Here is a 19,560-nt window from a genome sequence, read left to right on the forward strand (position 1 = left end):
CCAGACCTGGTCTGTGAGAGCAGAAGGGATTTTTTTTGTACAGAGGTGTCGATGGGAGTAGTACCTGTGCTGGTTCATGCGGCAGGTGCTCTGGAGACACTGTTCCTGCTCGGTGTCTCACCATCCATCTCTGAGCCTCTGCTGCGCTCCGGGATTATTTAAGGCTCTGTACACTGCCTTGGTGTGAGAACTGCATAGCACAGACAGCGCAAGGACAGCGAAGGAAGCTGGATCGAATGCCACATGACCTGATATGAGCAAGGCTAATTATGTAATTAAGATACTGAAACAGGAGCCTGAATATCTGAGCGCTCTTCCTAGTTTCAGCAAGAGCCTGCAGTGCAACATCGAGCGTTTAGCTTTGGGCTCTGCGTTGCCCTGCCATGAATGTGAGTACTGGCACTCAGTGCAGTACACAGAACAAAGCTGCTCTGCGTGCACTGCTCATGGCACACAACGACTCAGATGTGCAAAGTGTTTTGTAAAATAGCTCCAGTACTATGCACTATTCTGTAATTTGCACGTAACTTTTATTCAGAGTAAGCACTTGGATACAGCTGAAAAAGGAACATGCTGCTTATCTCTTGTTTGTTATATTTAGGGAAGAGTAAGCTGACTCTTCGAGGGTGGCGGATTTTGTTCTTCCGTATTTGAATGTTTAATCTAGGGAATTAACGTTGTGTTGCTTTTGAGATTTAGGATTTTGTGTATACTCAGCTTCAGAAAACTGTATTCTGAGCTTCTCTGGGTACAGTCAGTCTAGCATTGTACAGATTCATATATACCAAAACCATGTCCTCTCCACTGAGACCACATCGCGCCAAAGTAGTGCTCATAACAATCAAGGAACAGACTTGGTGCTACCGATGGAACTTGGAGGATGTGATTTCCAGCTAGGGATCTGTGAAGTGATGATTGCCCGTGGACACGGCGAGTGGGGCCGGGGCCTCTCGTGAGAGGCTTGGTGAACAGTGGCTCTAGGAAGCGGAGCAGCAGGCAGAGCCCAGCAGCGGGCAGTGTGTCCGTGGCGAGTTCCTGCTGCTGCTCACCCGGCACGGAGGGTGCCCCGGTGTGCCCCGGGGCTTCCAGGGGCCGGCGGCGGGGGAGCGTGCTTGAGCCCCGGGAGTCTGGGCTCCGGGTGGTGCTTCTGCATTTATTTCTACCCCTTCCCCCTACCCAGCTGCTGCAAGGCTGGACATCCCCACTGCCCCCAGTTGCTTGCTGCTGTGGTTCTCCAGCTTCCCCTGCTTTGTTTACAGCTGTTCCAGATGTGCAGCACTTGGCAGGAGCCCCTATGACATGGGAATGCAAGTATCTCCTGTTTCTGCCTCGCACGCGCAGTGGTGACTCACGGGTGACCTTGCCCTGCTGTGATGAGGAGGATGGAGAGGGATGAGGTTCTCGTGGTCCCAGGCTGGTGCCTCCCGAAGGTGGCAGGGGGCCAGAGACAGGATCCTGCGCCCCTCTGTCCTCAACGGCAACGGGGAGGTGGGTCGACGTGCTGGAGACTTGTTTTCTTCAGGGAGCTGGAGCTCTGAGAGCCCCCGGTCACCATTCCTCTGGGGATGTGCTGCGTGGGTGCAGACTGTACCCCATCCTCTGCCGGACCTGGGCTGCTCAGCCTTCTCCCCGGAGCTCTGCAGCATCCTGCCCCATGTCCGCTGCTGCAGAGGTCCTCGCGTGAGACGTACGTGTCCACCCGCCCCGTGCCATCCTGGTGACGCATCCCTCCTGCTCGACGGAGATATGAAGTCATCCTGGGGGGGGGTCTGGGGAGGGAGGAGTTCCCATGGTGACAGACAGCGATTCACCCGGTGGGGCAGGGCGGATGCTTCGTCCTTTTTATTCTTTTCTTCTGGAGTCGGGCACCCAGCCAAGGAGCTGAAGGAGCAATGGCACAGCCTTGCGGGGGAGAGCCGTGAGGACAAGTCTGATCTCGTGAACTGCACAGATCCCTCCAGAGCCCTGTCGCCCCTGCGCCCTGGCTGCCACCCTGCAGGTAGGGGTGCTCCTGGCCCTTCCTGCAGCCTTGGTCCCCTGGGTGCTGTCCCCCCACCCCCCTCCAACGCTTCCTTATCACCCCAGCAAACTGATGACCAAACTTTGATCCTCCTTCCTGTGGACCATGGCTGCCATATAAAACATTCAGGGCAGTATCCTGCAGCTGCTGTTAGCTGGCATACCCCTGCTAGGGGAAGGCATGATGGCATCCTGCAGGTACAGAGGCTTGTGCCATCCATGTGCCTTTACCAGCACCCAAAGACCTGCAAAATCCCCTTCCCTGGAGGCTGCAGCATGGCCCTGCCTCTCCAGCGGTATGTATGCCCTTCTGTGCTCCTGCACGTCCCTGGTGCAAGCTGCGCTGTCCCCTCCCTGGCAGAGCACATCCCAGTGGCTGCCTGCAGGGCTGGGGGGCTGCTCCCCACCTCTCCCAGCAGCTCCTGGCCTGTGGCTGTGCTCCCCACGGCTCCGTCGGGCCCCGCTTGCGCAAGGAGCGGCCAAGCCCCATGAGCAGTGGGATAGGGGCTCTTTCATGAGCCCTGCCAGAAATTTATATAGAGCCGCGGGTAGTTTTTAGGGGGTGTTGGTGCAGATTGTGAAACACTTGAATAGAGGCAGGGAGGAAGCATTGAGCAACCACCCCGTCCTCCCAGCTGCCAGCGCTGTAGCTGAGATGCAAAAGTGGGGAAGTGAGAGCAGGATCGGCTGGAAGGGGAGCGAGCAAGGGGCAGCATTTTCCTGGCACAGGGCTTGCAGGAGAGCTGAGGCGGGCAAACTCCCTTTTGCGCAGCTCCAGCGTGGGTCCCTCTGGCTGCTCCGCCGGCGCCGGCTGTCCCGCTGCCCACAGCTGAGCAGGAGGGCTTGTGCACAAGCCCTTAGTGGCTCATTGTTTCCATCTCTTGGGAAGGCAGTCACTGTCCACAGCGAGCCCTGGTGCAGCAGGCAGGGTCCTAGGACAGTGGTCCATCGTGTCCTCACTCTTGTCCTTTGGGGCTGGGAGAGGGACCCCCAGGGGCCAGCTCCTCGGACTCACAGTTATTCCTCTTAGCAACACTCCTCCCCTGGGAATACAGCTGCCCTGATCTGCTGGAGCCGGGGGAGGCATCTGCTGTTGCCGTTGGAAGGAGGAACAAAATACTCCCAGCCCCATCAAGCTGTGTGAACCCCCTGTGATGAGCAGCTTCTTTGCAGCACAGCTGGCAGCATCCCGGGAATGGCTCCAGCTTCCCTGGCCCGTGTTCTGCCTGCCCACCATTCCTCCTCCCTGCCTGGCAAGCGGTTGCTGCGTGCCCCTGCCGCCCCGCTGCTCCCCCTGAGACCCTCAACCACGCTGCTGCCTGCTCCTGCAGGGTCTCCTGGGTCTGTGGGGATTCCAGTGGCCAAGTTAGCCTGCAGTTGGCCTTGTGGCTCTAGGTGCCATGCTGGGAGCCGGGCAGATGCTGTTTCCCACCCATAGGAGGGGGAAAATTTCAGCATCGGGCAGCAGAGCAGCTCCTGCGCACAGGGAAAGTGGAGAAGTCTTGCCTGTCTTCTCCTGCACTGGCTGGTCCCAGCTCTGGGGCTGGGGGAGGAGGGATGGGGCAGCCATGCCTTCATGGTGCTTATCCCGCTCTGATGGGGTGTGGAGGTGCTGTGGGGTTGGGGAGCAGGTGGGAGGCTTGTCCCTCATGTGGCAAGGGTGCCCTGGCTCCGCAGGGCTGGGTTCTGTGTCCTGCACTCCTGCTCAGCTCCTCCCTGGGTCAGTCGGATTTGAAGCAGAGAGCGGCGGTACCATCCTGTCTGCGGCGCTGGTGAATATTCCTGTGAGGTCCTCGGGAGCAGTGTCGGGGTCCCACATGCTCCCCAAGTCCCCTGAAGCCACAGTTCCCCTCCTGCCTCCCTCCTGGGTGCCAGGTTTGGTGCAGAGCGGCAGGCACTGTGCAAAGCCACCAGCAGCCCTGGTGACAGCCCCCCCGCCAAAGCATCCAGTGGGGGCTGAGCCGCCCCATCTGCCTGCACACCTTGCCCGAGGGATGCTGGTGAGGGCTCGAGGCAGCCAGAGACGTGGCACCTTGGTGTTTGCAGGTGAGACACACTCCTCACCTTGACTGGCACTGCAGGGAAGCCCTGGGGACCTGTCCTTGCCCCCACCTGCTCTCCCAGGGGACGGCTGCAGAAATGCCACCTTTCACCTCTGCGTCCCGCCGCCTGCCCCAAGGCTCTGCACTGACCATGGTGCGGGTCCCCGGGGGCCCCCCACGGCTGCGCAGGGTTGGGTGGGCAGGCTGGGCGGCACCGGTGGGTGCCGGCACCCGGTGCAGGCGGGCACGGGCTGGCTCAGCCGCCCGGCGTGTCGAGTCACGCTCTGCGCGCCGCCGGCCCAGCCCGCACATGCCCTTGGCTTCCCTTCATCTTCTCCTTCCTGCAGGCAGACGGGGGAAAGCTGCTCCCCCTGCTCTGCCCGCCTCGGCTCTCACAGGGTGATGGGTCCCTGGGTCCCTGCCTGTGCACCCTGAGCCCGGCTGCGCCCCAGGCGCTGCCCGTGGCTGCCTGCATACCCCGCACCCAGGGCTGGGCAGGGAGTGCCCTAATCCACGCTGCCCCCGAGGCAGGCAATTTGTCTGTCCTTAGGAAGAGTCAGGAGTTTCCCTTCTGTAGCAGCGCATGCTGGGCTGGTTAGGGCATCTCTAGGGCATGTGCACCCCACGGGGCTGTCAGCACAGGGAAAAGCAGCGCTGGCCCCACGCAGAGGTGCTGGGGGAGCTTTGCTGCACCCAGTCCCTGCACTTCCACCCTCTCTTGCATCCCCATCCTTGGGGCAAAGCCAGGTTGATTTCTCTGAGCCTGGTCCTTGCTGAGGGTGGGGGCTATGGGGCCAGAGGCAAAGGGGAACAGCTCATGCCTCAATCAGTTGAGAAGACAGATTCCTGCCGGATGGGCCAGCCTGCGTGAATGGTCACCTGCAGCATGGGGCACTTCAGCCCTGGCCCCCCCCGGGTCCCCAACACCCAGCCCCAGCCACCATACAGCCTCTCTGGGCATCCCCAGCATCCCCCAAAGCCCATCCGCGGGATGCAGCTGAAGAAGGTAGCTTGTTAGCTAGTGACTCTCGAGCCCCACGCAGTGCTGCTGGCTCCTCATCCCACTGCCATCGTCCCCACCGTCACCCTCCCTTTCTGGCACACTGGCCCCATGCCATCGCAAAGCGCCGCCGGCCCTCGGCAGAGCCCTGGTTGTGCCTGGCTTTCCCCTCCCTCGCTGTCCCTGAGAGCCAGCCCGGCCTCCGCGGTCAGGCTGACCAGGGCTGCCTTCTCCTGCCTGACTCAGCCTGGGGGGGGGTGTCACATCCCCGCAGTGTCACTGTTCCCTCCCCGAGCCCTGCCTGCGTGGACGGCAGGGCCTGGCCGCGGTCCAGCGGAGCTCCGTGAGATGCTGGTGTGCGGCCGCGCTGGCAGCAGCCTCCGGACACAACAGTTTACGGGCAGAAAAAACTTCCTATCCCTCTGCAGCAGCTGTGGGGGGATCTGGGGCACGCACCCACTCCACAGGGAGCCCTGGTTTGGGGGGGGCACAGAGGGCTCAGCCTGACCCCAAGCCTGCCTGCAGTGGGACCGCTTGCCCCCCTCATCCTTCACCCACCAGACACTCCCAGCTGCCCCTCTGCACCCGCTGTGGTCCCTGCAGCATCCCCCTTACTTTGGGCATCCCCAGAGCCACCGGTCAGCTCGCCGGTCACAGCTTCACCCTGATATGATATTTTGCTTCTTTTTCCCACAGGAATGTGGTTTTGGGCAGCAGCAGGGCGGGGTGTGCTGCAAGATGTTCCCTCCAGCACAGGGGAGTTGGGAGCCAACTGTCCGTTCCCTTTGTGAAGCTCAGCCTGCAGGGCTGGCACGGCCACCTCCCACCCCGAACCCCACAGGACAGGTCAGGAGGAGGTAAGGGGTGACTGGTTCCCTGCTCTGGCCCCATTTTGTGGCCCCGGGCTTGCTGGGGAGCCCCGTGGGTTCCCACAGAGGTCCCCGAGGCTGCACCACGAGTGTGATGCTGGCCCCGGGGCGCTCTCCCCGAGCTGGCTGGTGATGGTGGGGCGGGGGTCCGCGGGGCCCTTTCTCAGGATGCTGGAGGCAGGCAGCTGGGTGCCGCAGCAGGGAGCTGGTGGTGACTGGTACGGGGAGACATTCCTGGAGCATGTCCCAACCGGCCCCCGCGGCAGGCGAGGTTCCCCCTCCGGCCCCGGCCAGCTCCTCCTCCCCTCACCCGCCTCAGAGCCAGCCCTCCGCGGCTCCCCTCTGCCTGAAAGCCCCCAAATTTAAGTGGGCCATCCCTGGAGCTGCCCTGTACATCCCTGCCAGCTGGGGATGCCCACGCCATGCCGGAGCAGGGAGCGCTGCTGGGCCGCTGTAGGGCCAGGAAACTAAAATCCTATAAGGGTTTAGCTGAATCACAGCCCGTGCGGGATCAGCACCGAAGGCAGTGGCTGCGGGATGTAGAGAGGGTGGGCAGGGGATGGGGCACGGGACCCACAGCACTGCGGTCACAGCTGGCTCTGTGGCCCAGCACCCATCTCACCGTGCAATGTGACTCATCTTTCCTGCTTCCCGACAGAGCTGAAACCTCACCTGGGGCTGAAGAAAACAGATTTTCCTCTTGTTTCCCACTAAGGCAGCGGTGAGGCTGACTGCCTGGAAAGCTCAGGGCGGGGAGAGGCTCAGGTCTGATGTTTCCCACCTGCCCACTCTCAGACTGGAGGGGGTCCCATCCCTGGGGTTGGTGTGACCCTCTGCGGGGCTTGGAGCTGGTGTTCCCTCTGTGCCTGCAGCCCAGGGCAGTGCCCTGCAGGGAGCAGGGCAGATGTTTTGGGGCTTCTTGTGATCTGAGACTTATGGGGCTGTGCCACCGGTGGTGTGTGACCAGCTGGCGAGCGGCATTTAGGGACCAGGATGCCATGCACAGGGCAGGCAGGGGCGAGGGGCTGGGGTTAGGGTCAGCCCTGCAAGCTTTGATCGGTGTCAGTGGAGAGGAGTCAATGTACTTTGGGGCCAGGCCAGCTGGGAGATGGGGAACCCCAAGTCCGTGGGAATAAAGGACTGGTGGCCTGGCTGCCAGCCTGCCAGGCTTGGGAAGGGGCCGACAGCTTTTCGGGATGTTCCCGGAGGGACTGGCGTGCAGCGGCGCAGGGCGGCCGCGTGAGTCACTCGCACCTGGTGCTCTCCCTGCACGGAGGCAGCACCGTCCCGCGCCCGGGGCCGCGGATTCCTTCCCCAGCCCTGGTATGTGGGGGGCAGCTGGGAAACACCGCAGAGGAGGAGGCACTGTGGTTTTGGGGACCCAGCACCCCTTCATGCCCTGCTCCAGTGCCAGCGCAAGGGGGATGCTGCTAGTGGGATGGTCAAGATGCTCCTGGGCTAATGGGCTGCCCGTGGGGGGGAGCAGTGTTTGGGGATCACCCCACACCGGTGCCTGCCATGCTCCCGGGGGCCGAGGTGGCAGGCAGAGCACCCAGCACGGCGGCAGAGCATCGCTGCTGGGGTGCCTGCTGGGCGATGCTCGCTCCAGTGCTGCCCCCCCCGTTAGCCAGGGGTGACACTGGCTGCCCGTGTCCCGCTGCCGGCACCGTGCTGTGGGGCTGCTCCGCCAGCTCTGGGCCCGGGGCCAGCCACAGAGCCCTTGGCAGCCCCCTCCGCTCCCTGTTTAACGAAGCCCCTTGTCTAATTGGGACAGGCCGCCCTGCCTTCATTAAGTGAGCTCCAGCGGGAGGAGGCTTTGGGGACGGTCCTGACCTGGGGATGATGAACCCACGGCCAGACCCACAGAGCTGGGGCAGGCAGGGGGAAACCCGTGGCCATGGTGAACTTCAGAGCCAGCTGGCCAGGTTTGGGGGCCGGGGCTGGGGCCTAACAAGAGGAAGGCTAATGAAGAGGAGGGGATGCACTGCTTGCTGTGCCTTTAAGAAGAGTGGGGGCATCGCCGCTCCTCCCCTGCTTGGGAACAGTGTGTGCCTGGGAAAGTTGCCTGCAGCCGGCCCTGGAGCATCTTTGCTCAGTAGCAGGTGGCCCTGCCCCGGGCCCCCAGCTGTGAGGTGGCCCTGGGCCCCAGGGACCCCCACTGTCACTCCCCTCGCTGCCTGCAGGAAGATGCCCCCAGACCTGCCCGCTGCCCTGCCAGGAGCCGGAGGGGAGCCCCTGGGCCGGAGTCCGGGAGGGCACAGGTACGCAGGGCGCTGGGGACAGAGGGTGGCAGGGTGACCGAGGGGACAGCGGGGAGGTGGCATGGGGCACACGTTGGGCCCGTGAGCTGGGGGCAGCCCCGGGCGAGCACAGGCACCAGCAGGGAGGATGGGGTGCAGTGTAACGTGCCCCAAGGAGCAGTGTGGTCCCACGGGGTGCCTTGGTGGTGAGGGGCTCCCTGGGCTGAGGAGGAGCCCCAGGGGACAGTCCTGCCAGTCGCTGGGTGGGCAGGGAGTGAGGCTGGGGCGGTGCAGGGTCCCTGCCCACCTTGCTGGGCATTCGCTCCCTTTTCCCTCCTCCTCCCACAAACTGCAGCCACAACAGCAGTGCCTTTCCAGCATGATTCTCTCACTCTGGGGTAGGTCTCAGCCACCAGCCTGCTCTGGTAGCTGCTGGGAGATGATGTCTGGAGCAGGGGGGAGGATGCCCCACAGCTGGCTGTGGGGAAGTCCCCATACTTGAGCCACGGGTGCTAGGGTCCCACGGGATGGGTGCCATGAGCTGTGGGTGCAGGAAAGGTCCTGGCCAAGGCCCGGCCATCCTGCAGCCTTGTGGGAGCTGTGTTGACGCGGAGAGCAGCCCTTCTTCACCACCATCATCCTCCCCAGGGCTGGTGCTCAGAGCCAGGCTCTAGCCCAGAGGGGGCCAGGGGCTTGGGTCCCTGTGGCAGCTCTGTCCAGCTCTGCCCAGGGCCAGGCAGTGCCCTGAGCTCCCTGGGGACACATTCCCCCGAGATGGATGGAGGTGTGTGGCTAGCCCCTGGCTGGCAGGTCCCAGAGCCGCTCACCACCTTTCTGGGACATGGAGGATGGAGATGCTGGAGGGAAAACTGCCTTGAGCCCCACCGGGGCCGGCTCGACCCCGCACCAAGGTCTCCGTGGCAAGCCCAGCAGAAACCTTCCGGGGGGTCCAACCCCCTCCTGCTTCATCCCGATCTCGGCCCCCCCCCCCCCCCCCCAGCCCCTGCCCGGGGTGCAACCGGCGGGGGGAGCCAGGGGTGACACTTTGCGGGGCGGGAAACAGCCCGAAAAGCCACTTTCCACCCCTCCCCGGGCAGCGGGTGGGAAAGGCCCTTTTTGGGGGGCCGGGCTGGGCGGGGGCCGCGGCATTCCCGCTTCCCCCCCCCCCCCCCCAACCCCGGCACCGCGCTCCGGGCCGCCCTCAATAAAGAGGCGGGAGCGCCGGGGGCCGCTCCGCGCCGGCACCGCCTGCGCCCGGCTCGGCTCGGCACGGAGCGGCTCGGCACGGCGCGGCGCGGCCCCACGCGGGGGCGGTGGGTGAGTGCGTGTGGCCGGGGGGGGGCTGTCGCGGGGGTCCCGGTGCAGGCGCAAGGCGCTGCCGGGCAGGACCGAGCCTCCCACGGGGGCACCCGTGGGCGCTCGTCCGCCCACCGGGCTCGCACCGCCGGGGTTCAGCCGGGCTGGGCTTGCGCTGAGACCCGGCGTGGCCATCGCAGCGGTGTCAGGCCGCGTGCCCCCCGCGGCCGTGGCGGGGGGGGGGGGGGGTGTCGCTGGTGGGGCTCCCCTAACCCTGGCTCCCTTAGAGCACCCCGCTTTCCCCACCCTTCCTGGGGTGGCGGGGAGCCCCTGCAGGCGGGGGGACCGGTGGGCAGGAGCCGCCGGGGTGAGCCGGTGCCGAGGCGTGGGGCAGGCGGCGGGCAGGGCTGGTGGAGGCAGAGCCCCTGCACATCCCGCAGCCGGGGCTGGCAGCCTCCCACCGGCCCGGGCACGGCTCCCCCGGGCACCGGGCAGCCAGCAGGACCGCGGGTAGGCCCGGCCGGGCTGACCGGGGAGGGCTGGAGCGGGGCCAGGCGCTGGTGGGCACAGGGCACGCAGGCGACCGTGCCCTCCCACACCTGGCACCGCCGCCGGCCTGCCCCGTGGCTGTGGGACAGCCCCACCAGCAACGCTCCCCACTTGGCCAGACCGCCCGCTGCCCACCCGGCACTTTCCGGTGAGGCGGCAGAGCCGGGGCTGTTCTGCCACGGCGAGGGGATGTCTGGTAACGTGGCCCGGCAAAGCCCCGCTGCCTCCCTGCCCCGGCTCAAAGCGGGGGCACACCCCTGTGTCGTGGGGTGCCAACAGCCGTGCCCAGCTTGGCGCTGGCACCTTGCCCTCCCGAGGCTGCCAGGCATCCTGGCGCGGCGCTGGGACCTCCTGGGCACCGCCGCGCTGTCCCCGGAGGCGTGGGGCTGGTGTGGGGCGGCGCTGGCAGCATCCTCTCCCGCAGGCTCCCACGATGAGCAGCCGGCTCCTGCTCCTCGCCGTGCTCCCCACGCTCCTGGGCCCCCCGGCTGCCACGGCGCAGAAGAGGAGCCAAGGTGGGTGCTGAGCCCTGGGTGCACGTGGGGTGGGGCGAGGAGGGGCGAGAGGGGCCCAGCACCACCGTGCTGTGGTGCCGGTCGGTGCCCTGAGCGCCGTCACCTCCCCCGCAGCGGTGTGCAAGGACGTGCTGGAGGCTGACATCGCCTTCCTGGTGGACGGCTCATCCAGCATCGGCAGGAACAACTTCCGCGCCGTCCGCGCCTTCATGGAGGAGCTGGTGGGGCCCTTCGTGCCGGCGGTGGGCGAGAAGGCGGTGCGCTTCGCCGTGGCGCAGTACAGCGACGAACCGCGGTGAGCCCCGGGGAGGGGACATGCGGGGTGGCGGGGCGGCAGGGCCGGGAGGTGACCCGTCTCCCGCACCCCCCAGGGTGGAGTTCCCCTTCTCCCAGCACAGTGACGGCACAAGCGTCCGGAAGGCCATCCAGCAGCTGAGCTACAAGGGTGGCAACACGCGGACCGGTGCTGGCTTCCGCTACGTCGCTGACAACTTCTTCGGCCCCACGCAGCTCCGGCCAGGGGTCCCCCAGGTGCGTGCAGGGCGGTGGCCCTGGGGACACCTGGAGAGGGGTGCAGCGTGGTCCCCAGGCTGGGTCTCATGGCTCTCGCCCGACCCCTCAGATCTGCATCCTCATCACGGATGGCAAGTCCCAGGATGACGCCGAGGGGCCGGCAGCGAAGATGAAGAGCCAGGGCATCAAGGTCTTTGCTGTGGGTGAGCGAGGCTTCAGCGCTGGCTGAGGGGGGCTCCTGCCCGGGTTCAGGGTCCCTGCCCTCGCCCATCATCTCCATGCCTGCCAGGGATCAAGAATGCTGACCACAAGGAGCTGATCCGTGTGGCCTCGGTGCCCACCGAGGCCTTCTTCTTCTACGTCGGTGACTTCAAGCTGCTGGGGACGCTGGTGCCGCTGATGACGCGCAGAGTGTGCACGAGCGTTGGTGGCACCCTGCACCTCCTGGGTATGGGCACCCACCCTCCTCCCTGCGGGTTATGTGTGCCAGTGGTGCTGGGTGCCAGGCTGTGCTCACCCTGAGTGCACACTTAGCACCCATCCTTCCCAAAACGCCCTCGTGGCCATCCCGGTCCGCTGGGCCTGTGGCTGTGCCACCACGGCAAGCTCTCCCTGCCACCCCAAGCACCCTGAAGCTGATGGCCCCTGTGCTCCCCCCACAGATGGGCCAAGCCACACCGGCCCCTCCAACCTGGAGATCCTGGAACGGGGCCTCGACCAGGTGCGGATCCGCTGGACGGCAGCCAGTGGCCCCGTCACCGGCTACCGGGTGCACCATGTGCCGCTGACGGGGCTGGGGCAGCCGATCGTGGCAGAGAGGCAGGAGGTGAGCGCTCCCCCCAGTCCGCCCAGAGTCCCCAGGGGTGCCCGGCGGCCCCAGGAGTGGCCTGGGAATGGCGGGGGGGTGACACTGTCCCTGCCCAGGTGAGCCTGGGGCCGCGGGAGACGAGCACTGTGCTGCGGGGACTGCGCACAGGGACGGAGTACCTGGTCACCGTCACTGCCCAGTACGCCAACAGCATTGGCGAGTCGGTGTCTGGCCGAGCACGCACCCGTGAGTGTCCATGCCCACGGGGATGGGGTTGTGGGCAGCCCGCAGCACGTGGGGCTGGGGGCTCATCCCTGGCTCCCTGTGCCCCCAGAGAGCCGTGGTGGCTCCATGCTGGATTTCCGTGTGGTGGAGACTGGACCCACCTTCCTGCGGCTGGCCTGGCAGCCCGGCCCCGAGCCCCCCCTGGGCTACAGCCTCAGCTACGCCATGCAAGGTGAGGGGACAGTCCCTGCGAGGGGACGGTCCCGCCTGGATGCCTGACTTTTGCATCCATGGGCCAGGCAGGACGTGGCAGGGGGTTGTGTGGCAGGGTGCGTGCACGGGGCGGGGGGTGCGTGGGGGTGACGCTGGGGGTGCACGCCAAGAGCACGGCGGGGGCGTGCACGCCTGCCTTCACCGCGGCGGCCGCCGCTCACGCGCAGGCTGTGGGGCCCGTGTGCCTGCAGAGGTTGTGGAGGCGGCGCGTGTGTTCCTGCCCCCAGGGGCGGTGGTGCTGCACAGGGCTCAAAGTGTGCCCACGGGTGTATGCGACGGCCGGGGGCCCCGTGTGCGCCCCTGCCCACGACTGAGAGCGCGGGGTCGCTGCGTGAAGGGGGGTGGCTGGCAGACCCCCCGTCCCAGCTGGGCGCTGGGCTGGAGCCACGCACCTGGAAGCCCCTCCCTGGCTCCGGGCGCTCCGATGGGTGCCCCTGCCCTGGCCGCCATCCCAGCCTCTCCCAGCGCTCCCCACCCCTGGCACCGCCTGGCATTCCCAGGGCAGGGTGCCGGCCCGCGGACACCCCTTCCCTGCTGGGCCCGGCGTGTGCTGTGCCCCCGCGCCCACCCTTACCCCTCCACCTCCTCCCCAGGAGCAGCCCAGGGAGAGGAGAAGAGCCTGGGGGCCAGCGCGCAGTCGGCCACGCTGAGCAACCTGCGCCCCGACACCGAGTACGTGGTGACGCTCCGACCCCGCTACGCGCAGCAGCCCGGCGTCCCCGCCACCCTCACCGCCCGGACACGTAAGCACCGCACCCAGCCCTGGGCTCAGCCGGGGACAGGGATGAGTCCCCAAGCCCAGGGACACCCCTCCAGTCACCGTGCCCCCCGGGGATGCGGGTGAGCATGGCTACTGGGTGATGCTCTGAGCCCCAAAAGGTACTCCCGGAGGGGATGGACTGCTGTGTGCTCTCCCAGCTCCTTCGTAGCCTTATGGGAGTGTTTCCGCTGGAGCTTTCCCCACGTGATGTAAAAATGTCGACTGAAAAAATGCAGGTTTTTTTTTTTTTTTTTTTTTTTTATGAATTCAAGCACCGCGCTCTTTGCAGTGAAAACAGTGTTTCTGTGAGGGTGGTGGAAACCATTGCTGGGCAGGAGCGAGGGTGAGGCCCTGAGGCAGCACCTTTACAAGCCTCAAATTTTGGCAAAGCGATTCCTTCAGCTGCCCCAGGCAGCCTTAACTGGCAGAAAGTATTTAAGGCATTAAAAGGAAGGCGTTTGAGCTCCAGTTTGCTGGAGCGGGGGTGCTTTGAAGGAGCCGCCCGCGTGTAGGCTGCACTCGGTGACCTCAGTGTGGTTCAGCATCCGTGAGCAGGGGCAAGGGGGCTTCCTCCCCCCAGAGCAGGTGGGATTGCAGACAAAGGTGCTTCCTGCTGCCCCCTGCTCTTGCGTGGGGGACGAGCCGGGCACCTCTTGCCCGCAGGGCGCCTGGTGGGTGTGCAGCACTTGGCCGTCCACAATGTCTCATCGCAGAGCATGCTGCTGGCCTGGCAGCCCCTCGGCGGTGCCACTGGCTACCGGCTCTCCTGGGTGACCCTCACAGGTAGGTGCCTGTCCCAGAGCTTGCTCCCCTTCTGCTGCTGGCCCCGGGGAGGAGGGACGGGAAGGGGACGGTGGCATCCGCTGCCCAGACCCACCCCCTCTCAAGGGTCTGCTGCGCTGGCTCTCGCAGGGCAGGACAGGCACAGGGTGGACCTGGATGCTGGGCGGACATCGCACATACTGGGGGGGCTGCAGCCCAACACCGACTACGTGGTGACAGTGGCCCCGCTCTTCGGGCAGCTGGAGGGGCCCACGGCCACCGTGCGGCAGAGGACGGGTAGGTGGTGGGTACGGGTGGTGCCATCCTGCCGCTGGCCTCTGGCTCTACCCCCGGTGCCATTGCCACGTGGGGACCACCCTGCAGGGTCCCACACCATGGTGGTGCTGCCCACCCTGCTGTGTGCGGGGCCGGGGACACGCCGGGGTGGGTGGCTCGGGTGCAGAGTGGCACGTGGCAGCCCATGGCGTCCCCCCTTGCAGAGGCGGGTGTGGAGCAGACCCTGCGGACCAACATCCTGGGCCCCACGTCCATCCAGGTTCTCTGGACCGGCACCCGCGATGCCCGTGGCTACCGCCTGGAGTGGAAGAGAGCCACAGGTGGGCTCAGGGTGCCCGGTTGCCCCCTGTGGACCCCCTGTTCTGGCAACCGGTGGTCACCCTCCCCTCCCCGCAGGACCGGAGCCCCCCAGGACGGTGTCGCTGCCCAGCAGCACCAACACCTACCAGCTGACGGGGCTGCAGCCGGGCACCGAGTACCGCATCACCCTCTACACGCTGTATGATGGCGGGGAGGTGGCTACCCCCGTCACCACCTTCCAGACGGGTGAGTGACCGCTGTGGTTGTCCCCCACCCTTCCACGCCACTGGGATGGAGGGATGTCCCACATGGTATTGCTTAGACCGGGGACCCCCTTGGCCATGAGACCCCCCCCAGATCAGCACAGCCCAGGGTGAGGAGGGGGGCTGTGCTGTCCAGGCTCCAGCCCTGCCTCATCGCATCCCCTCGCAGGTGCGGAGGCACTCGTGGGTGCCGTGTCAGACCTGCGTCTCGTTGAGGAGTCGGGCAGGCGGGTGCGACTGGGCTGGACCGGCGTCCCCGGCGCCACCGAGTACAAAGTGGTGGTGCGCAACAACCAGGGTGAGTCCACAGGTGGGGGGCATGGGTGGCACCCGGGGGACCCTGGGTGGCCGGTGCTGAGCGTCCACGGCTGCCCCACTCCCAACAGACGGCACGGAGAGGACGAGGCGCGTCCCCGGCAGCCAGACGGGGCTGGAGCTGGGTGACCTCCGGGAGGGCATCGCCTACCTGGTGCGCGTCTCGGCGCTAGTGGGCAGCCGGGAGGGCAGTGCCGCCTCACTCACCGTCCGCCTCAGTAAGTCCCGTACAGCACCCGGAGTCCCCACACTGTGCTTTCCCCACCCCCGGCATGCATTTGTCCTCTGTCACCCCGTAAGCCCTCGGGGTGCCGGTGTGGCCGCGGGGCCTCTCTGGTCACCCTGAGGTGACACGGTGGGGATGGTGCAGAGTACCCGGTGGTGGGCAGCGTCTCGGAGCTGCGGGTGACGGAGGCCGGTCCCAGCCAGCTGCGGGTCACCTGGCGAGGGCTGCCAGGCGCTGGGGGCTACCTGCTGACGTGGCGGGGCAGCGACGGTGAGTGCGGGGACCGTGGGATGCTGTGGCAGCAGTGCCAGAGCCCTTCGCATCCCGGCTGTCTCTCCTAGGTATGGAGCAATCCCGCTTGCTCCCTGCCGACCCCACCGCCTTCACCATCGAGGGGCTGCGTGCCGGCATCGTCTACACCGTCGGCGTCTCGGCCGTTGTGGATGGCCGCGAGGGCAGCCCTGTCACCACCACGGGACGGATAGGTGAGGTGTCTCCCCACCCGTCAGTGCTGGCTGGTGCCGCTTGTTGCGAGCCCGGGTGACAGTGGCCCCCCCGGTATCGCAGCGCCCGAGCAGGTGGGGACGGTGTCCCGGCTGGAGGTGCAGGCGTCCAGGAGCAACGTCGCCCGCGTCACCTGGGTCGGCGTGCCGGGAGCCACAGCCTACCGTGTGGTGTGGAGCCGCAGGGATGGTACCGTGGGATGGGGATGGGGGTGGGTTGTGAGGGCGGCGGGGGTGGGGGGCTGATGTCACGGTCCTTGGCAGGGGGCTCGGAGAGCAGCCAGCGGGTCCCCGGCCACATCAGCTCCTTCGACATCCCCGACCTGGAGGGAGGTGTCTCCTACACCGTGAAGGTGACGGCGCTCATCGGCAACCGGGAGGGCAACCCCGTCTCCATCGTCGTCACCACCCGTGAGTGCTGGGCCGGGGGGGCAGCACCCCGGGGTGGCACCGAGCACCCCTTCCCCCTAACGCCTGCCCCTCTGCCCCGTAGCCGAGGCAGCCCCGCTGCCCCCCGTCAGCAGCTTCCAGGTGACGGAGGCCTCGGAGCGTCGCCTGCGCCTGGCCTGGGTGCCAGCGGCTGGCAGCGCCGGGTACCGCCTGATTTGGCGCCTGGCTGAGGGTGAGTGTGGCTGGCCAGCACCCCTGCATCCCTGCTAGCCCCCGTGCTGCACCCCCTCACCCCTCTCTCCCCCCCGGGCAGGGGGACCCCAGCGCAGCCAGCAGCTCCCAGCCACTGCCAGCTCCTACGACCTGGGGGGGCTGGAGCCAGGCCGGCGCTACCACATCACCATCACCAGCCTGGCCGGTGGCCGGGAGAGCGAGCCGGTCACTGTCACCGCCATCACTGGTAAGGGACTCTGCGGGGCCAGGCAGGCGTTGGACCCCTGGTGCGGGGCTGGAGCCCAGAGGGGCACCTGGGGGACTGGGGTCTCCCAGCCTTGGGCTGGGGAGGATGATGGTTGGGAGGCGGGAGCGGGGTGGGGGCTGCCCTGTGGGGCCGGGACACCCTTTCTCCTCCTCCTCAGCAGCTGCCCCGGGCCATGTCACCAGCCTGCGGGTGACGGAGGTGCGGAGAGACTCAGTGACGCTCACCTGGACCCCTGTCCCCGGTGCCTCCGGCTATGTCCTCTCCTGGACCCCTCCTACAGGTGAGGTGGGGGGGTGGCCCTGGGATGGGGGGCAGCATCCCTGCGGGGGCTCACCAGCACCCTGACTCTGTCCCCTGGGTGGCAGCCGGCGGGGAGACAAGGCGGACGCTGCCCGGCGCTGCCAGCTCCCAGCAGGTCTCCGGGCTGCACCTGGGCCAGCGTTACACCTTCACCCTCCGCCCGCTCCTGGGGAGCACGCCGGGTGCCGAGACCTCCGTCAGCGAGCGCACAGGTACGGTGGGGGTCACCACAGGGACGGGCTGGGCTTGTCTCCGCTCTGGTGGTGGCTTCACCCCTCCCCTGCCCGCAGTCTGCAGAGACGCCCGTGGTGACATCGTCTTCCTGGTGCATGGCACCCGCGACAGCTCCTCCGGTGCCGACGCCGTCCGCACCCTCCTCTCCAACACCGTGTCGGCCCTGGGGCGCCTGGGCCCTGAGGGCACCCAGGTAGGGTGCTGTCGTGGCGGTGGGGGATGCAGGGGGGGTGCAGGCAGGCAGTGGTGCCCACTGCTCCCCTGCACCCTCGCAGGTGGCTCTGGCCACGTACAGCTACCGCAGCCTGCCCTGGCTGCTCCTCAACCGCTCCAGCGACCTGCCCGCCGTGCTGGAGCAGATCCGCACCATGCGCTACGAGGAGCCCAGCGGCAACGCCATCGGTGAGGGGCCGTGCCAGGAGCCGGGGAAGCGGGCTGGCGGGACCCCGCTGACTGCCCCCCTCCTCCTTCTTCCTCCCCAGGAGCAGCCATCACCTTCGCCAGGACCTACCTGCTGAGCCCTGGCGCAGGGCGCCGGCCAGGCGTGCCAGCGGTGCTGGTGGTCCTGGCCGATGGCCCCTCTGGGGACGATGCCATCACCGCAGCCAGGGACGTCAAAGCTGGGGGTGAGGATGGATGGGGTCCCAGCAGGGTGTGCGGGGAGTTCTGCGGGGTGCTAAGGGTGCTCTCGGCTCAGGGGTCCGGGTGCTGGCGGTGGGCTTGGAGGGGGCAGACCGGGAGCAGCTCCGGCGCATGGTCACCGGTGAGGACCCGCGGTACATCTACCACGGTGGCGGTGCCCTGGCAGAGCTGGAGGGAGAGCTCACCGATGACCTCTGCACCATCATCTCCACCAGGGTAAGGGCAGGGGGGCCCCAGTTTCTGGGAAGGGGGCACAGCCCCACGGGGGCCGGGGTCTTCTCCTACCCCCAGTTTCACACAGGCTTCCCTTGTCTTGTCAGCCGGAGCTGGAGCCGAAGCCGAAGCCCTGCACTGTGCAGTGCCCCAGGGTGAGCACCCCCATGCCGTGCCATGCTGTGCCATGCCGTGCCGTGCCGTGCTGTGCCATGTTGTGCTGCACCACAGGGACTCGGCATGGATCAGGGGCCCCCCAGCTTGCCGATGGCAGCAGCGCAGTAGGGACACGAGCATGGGGAGGCAGCCCCTAACCCCTTCCCTCTGTCCCCTTTCAGGGTGAGAAAGGAGACCGCGGCGAGGCAGTGAGTGCTTTGGCATCCCCCCTGCCACTGGTGGCTCTGAGGGGGGGGCTGTGTCCCCCAAACTGTGCTGATGCCAGCCTGCAGGAGATGCTCACCGCTGGCTTTATCTCCACAGGGACCGCAAGGACGCACGGGGCCACCGGGCCCCCCTGGCGAGGCGGTAATATTCTGATGGGGGGCGGGGGAAGATGGGGGGCACCGCTCTGGCAGGGGGCAGTGACATGGTCCCCGTGTCCCCTTGTCCTGCCGGCAGGTGGGTGTGGGGCAGGGACCTGTCCAGCCCTTGCTGCAGGAGCTGATGAGGAACATCCCTTGGCCACCGCCTGCCACCTGGCTCATCCTCTCCACTGTCCCTCCAGGGCCGCCATGGGCTGCCTGGCCCTCCGGGACCCCCAGGGCCACAGGGCCTGCCAGGAGAGAGCGTTGAGCGGCCGGGCAAGAAAGGGGACAGAGTGAGTGCCTCCAACCCCCTCACCCAGACACCCCATGGGCCCTGGGCACAGTGACCTGGCCCTGGGGGGCCTCTTTCTGCCTCTCATCTCTCCCTTCTCCTCCTCCTCACCCAGGCTGGAGGGGGGATGCCCCTGGAGAGCCTCACACTGGTCCCTCACACCCCAGCTCACCACGCAGGGGAAAGGCACCCCGGGACCTGGCTATGCCACAGGGCTGTCCTGGGCTCCCAGTGCCGGGACCAGCACTACCCTGGGGCACTGGTGGGGTCTGGCAGTGCTGGGGAGCACCAGGTGCTGACATGATTGCTCCTCTCTCCTACAGGGATTCCCTGGAGCTGATGGGACACCAGGAAGTCCTGGCCGCCCTGGGAACCCTGGATCACCCGGTCAGCCGGTGAGTGAGGGTGTCCCTTGGGTTTTCTGCTGCATGGTGGGCTCTTCCTATCGCCTTGCCTGCCCTGCCTGCTCCCTGAGCCAGCTTCTGCCTACGCTTTCCCTGTGACGGGGGGTCTCCATAGCTGGCAGGGTCACTACTGTCCCCTGTGTGTGTGTCCCAGGCCAAGTGTACTGGGCAGGGACTGTCCATCCCTGCCTTGGCTGGAGCCTCCATCCCATCCCATCCCATCCCATCCCATCCCATCCCATCCCATCCCATCCCATCCCATCCCATCCCATCCCATCCCCGCGCCCCTGGCTGGTAGGGACATG

At 66.7% G+C, this 19,560-nt stretch overlaps 1 protein-coding gene across 19 annotated transcripts in view; it reads left to right on the forward strand.

Annotated features, from left to right (window-relative positions):
* The first annotated feature begins 7,817 nt into the window (after positions 1-7,817).
* COL7A1 (collagen type VII alpha 1 chain) overlaps positions 7,818-19,560 on the forward strand; it is a 32,837-nt gene continuing 21,094 nt past the window's right edge. For 7 of the 19 annotated variants that reach the window (XR_006165966.1, XR_006165968.1, XR_006165969.1 and 4 more), the window contains exons 1-33: positions 7,824-8,191; positions 10,440-10,530; positions 10,645-10,825; positions 10,902-11,061; positions 11,153-11,246; positions 11,333-11,491; positions 11,706-11,869; positions 11,968-12,097; positions 12,186-12,308; positions 12,943-13,092; positions 13,773-13,892; positions 14,022-14,168; positions 14,372-14,488; positions 14,565-14,714; positions 14,901-15,029; positions 15,118-15,264; positions 15,417-15,542; positions 15,614-15,757; positions 15,840-15,965; positions 16,040-16,186; positions 16,269-16,397; positions 16,479-16,625; positions 16,804-16,926; positions 17,012-17,158; positions 17,237-17,373; positions 17,456-17,582; positions 17,663-17,806; positions 17,878-18,038; positions 18,143-18,190; positions 18,374-18,400; positions 18,516-18,560; positions 18,760-18,852; positions 19,175-19,246. Coding sequence is in view for 11 of the 19 variants with exons in the window: in XM_042799621.1 (XP_042655555.1) it covers positions 10,449-10,530; positions 10,645-10,825; positions 10,902-11,061; positions 11,153-11,246; positions 11,333-11,491; positions 11,706-11,869; positions 11,968-12,097; positions 12,186-12,308; positions 12,943-13,092; positions 13,773-13,892; positions 14,022-14,168; positions 14,372-14,488; positions 14,565-14,714; positions 14,901-15,029; positions 15,118-15,264; positions 15,417-15,542; positions 15,614-15,757; positions 15,840-15,965; positions 16,040-16,186; positions 16,269-16,397; positions 16,479-16,625; positions 16,804-16,926; positions 17,012-17,158; positions 17,237-17,373; positions 17,456-17,582; positions 17,663-17,806; positions 17,878-18,038; positions 18,143-18,190; positions 18,374-18,400; positions 18,516-18,560; positions 18,760-18,852; positions 19,175-19,246 (3,996 nt within the window). In the remaining 8 variants the exon portion in view is untranslated. Of the gene's footprint in view, positions 8,192-9,448; positions 9,488-10,439; positions 10,531-10,644; positions 10,826-10,901; positions 11,062-11,152; positions 11,247-11,332; positions 11,492-11,705; positions 11,870-11,967; positions 12,098-12,185; positions 12,309-12,942; positions 13,093-13,772; positions 13,893-14,021; positions 14,169-14,371; positions 14,489-14,564; positions 14,715-14,900; positions 15,030-15,117; positions 15,265-15,416; positions 15,543-15,613; positions 15,758-15,839; positions 15,966-16,039; positions 16,187-16,268; positions 16,398-16,478; positions 16,626-16,803; positions 16,927-17,011; positions 17,159-17,236; positions 17,374-17,455; positions 17,583-17,662; positions 17,807-17,877; positions 18,039-18,142; positions 18,191-18,373; positions 18,401-18,515; positions 18,561-18,759; positions 18,853-19,174; positions 19,247-19,560 lie in introns of those variants that run through there. The other 12 variants (XR_006165972.1, XM_042799622.1, XM_042799623.1 and 9 more) reach the window with 7 other exon arrangements.

Source organism: Tyto alba, unplaced genomic scaffold (genome assembly GCF_018691265.1).
Source record: "Tyto alba isolate M040663 unplaced genomic scaffold, T.alba_DEE_v4.0 Super-Scaffold_3, whole genome shotgun sequence".
In the NCBI taxonomy this organism is placed as follows: Eukaryota; Metazoa; Chordata; class Aves; order Strigiformes; family Tytonidae; genus Tyto; species Tyto alba.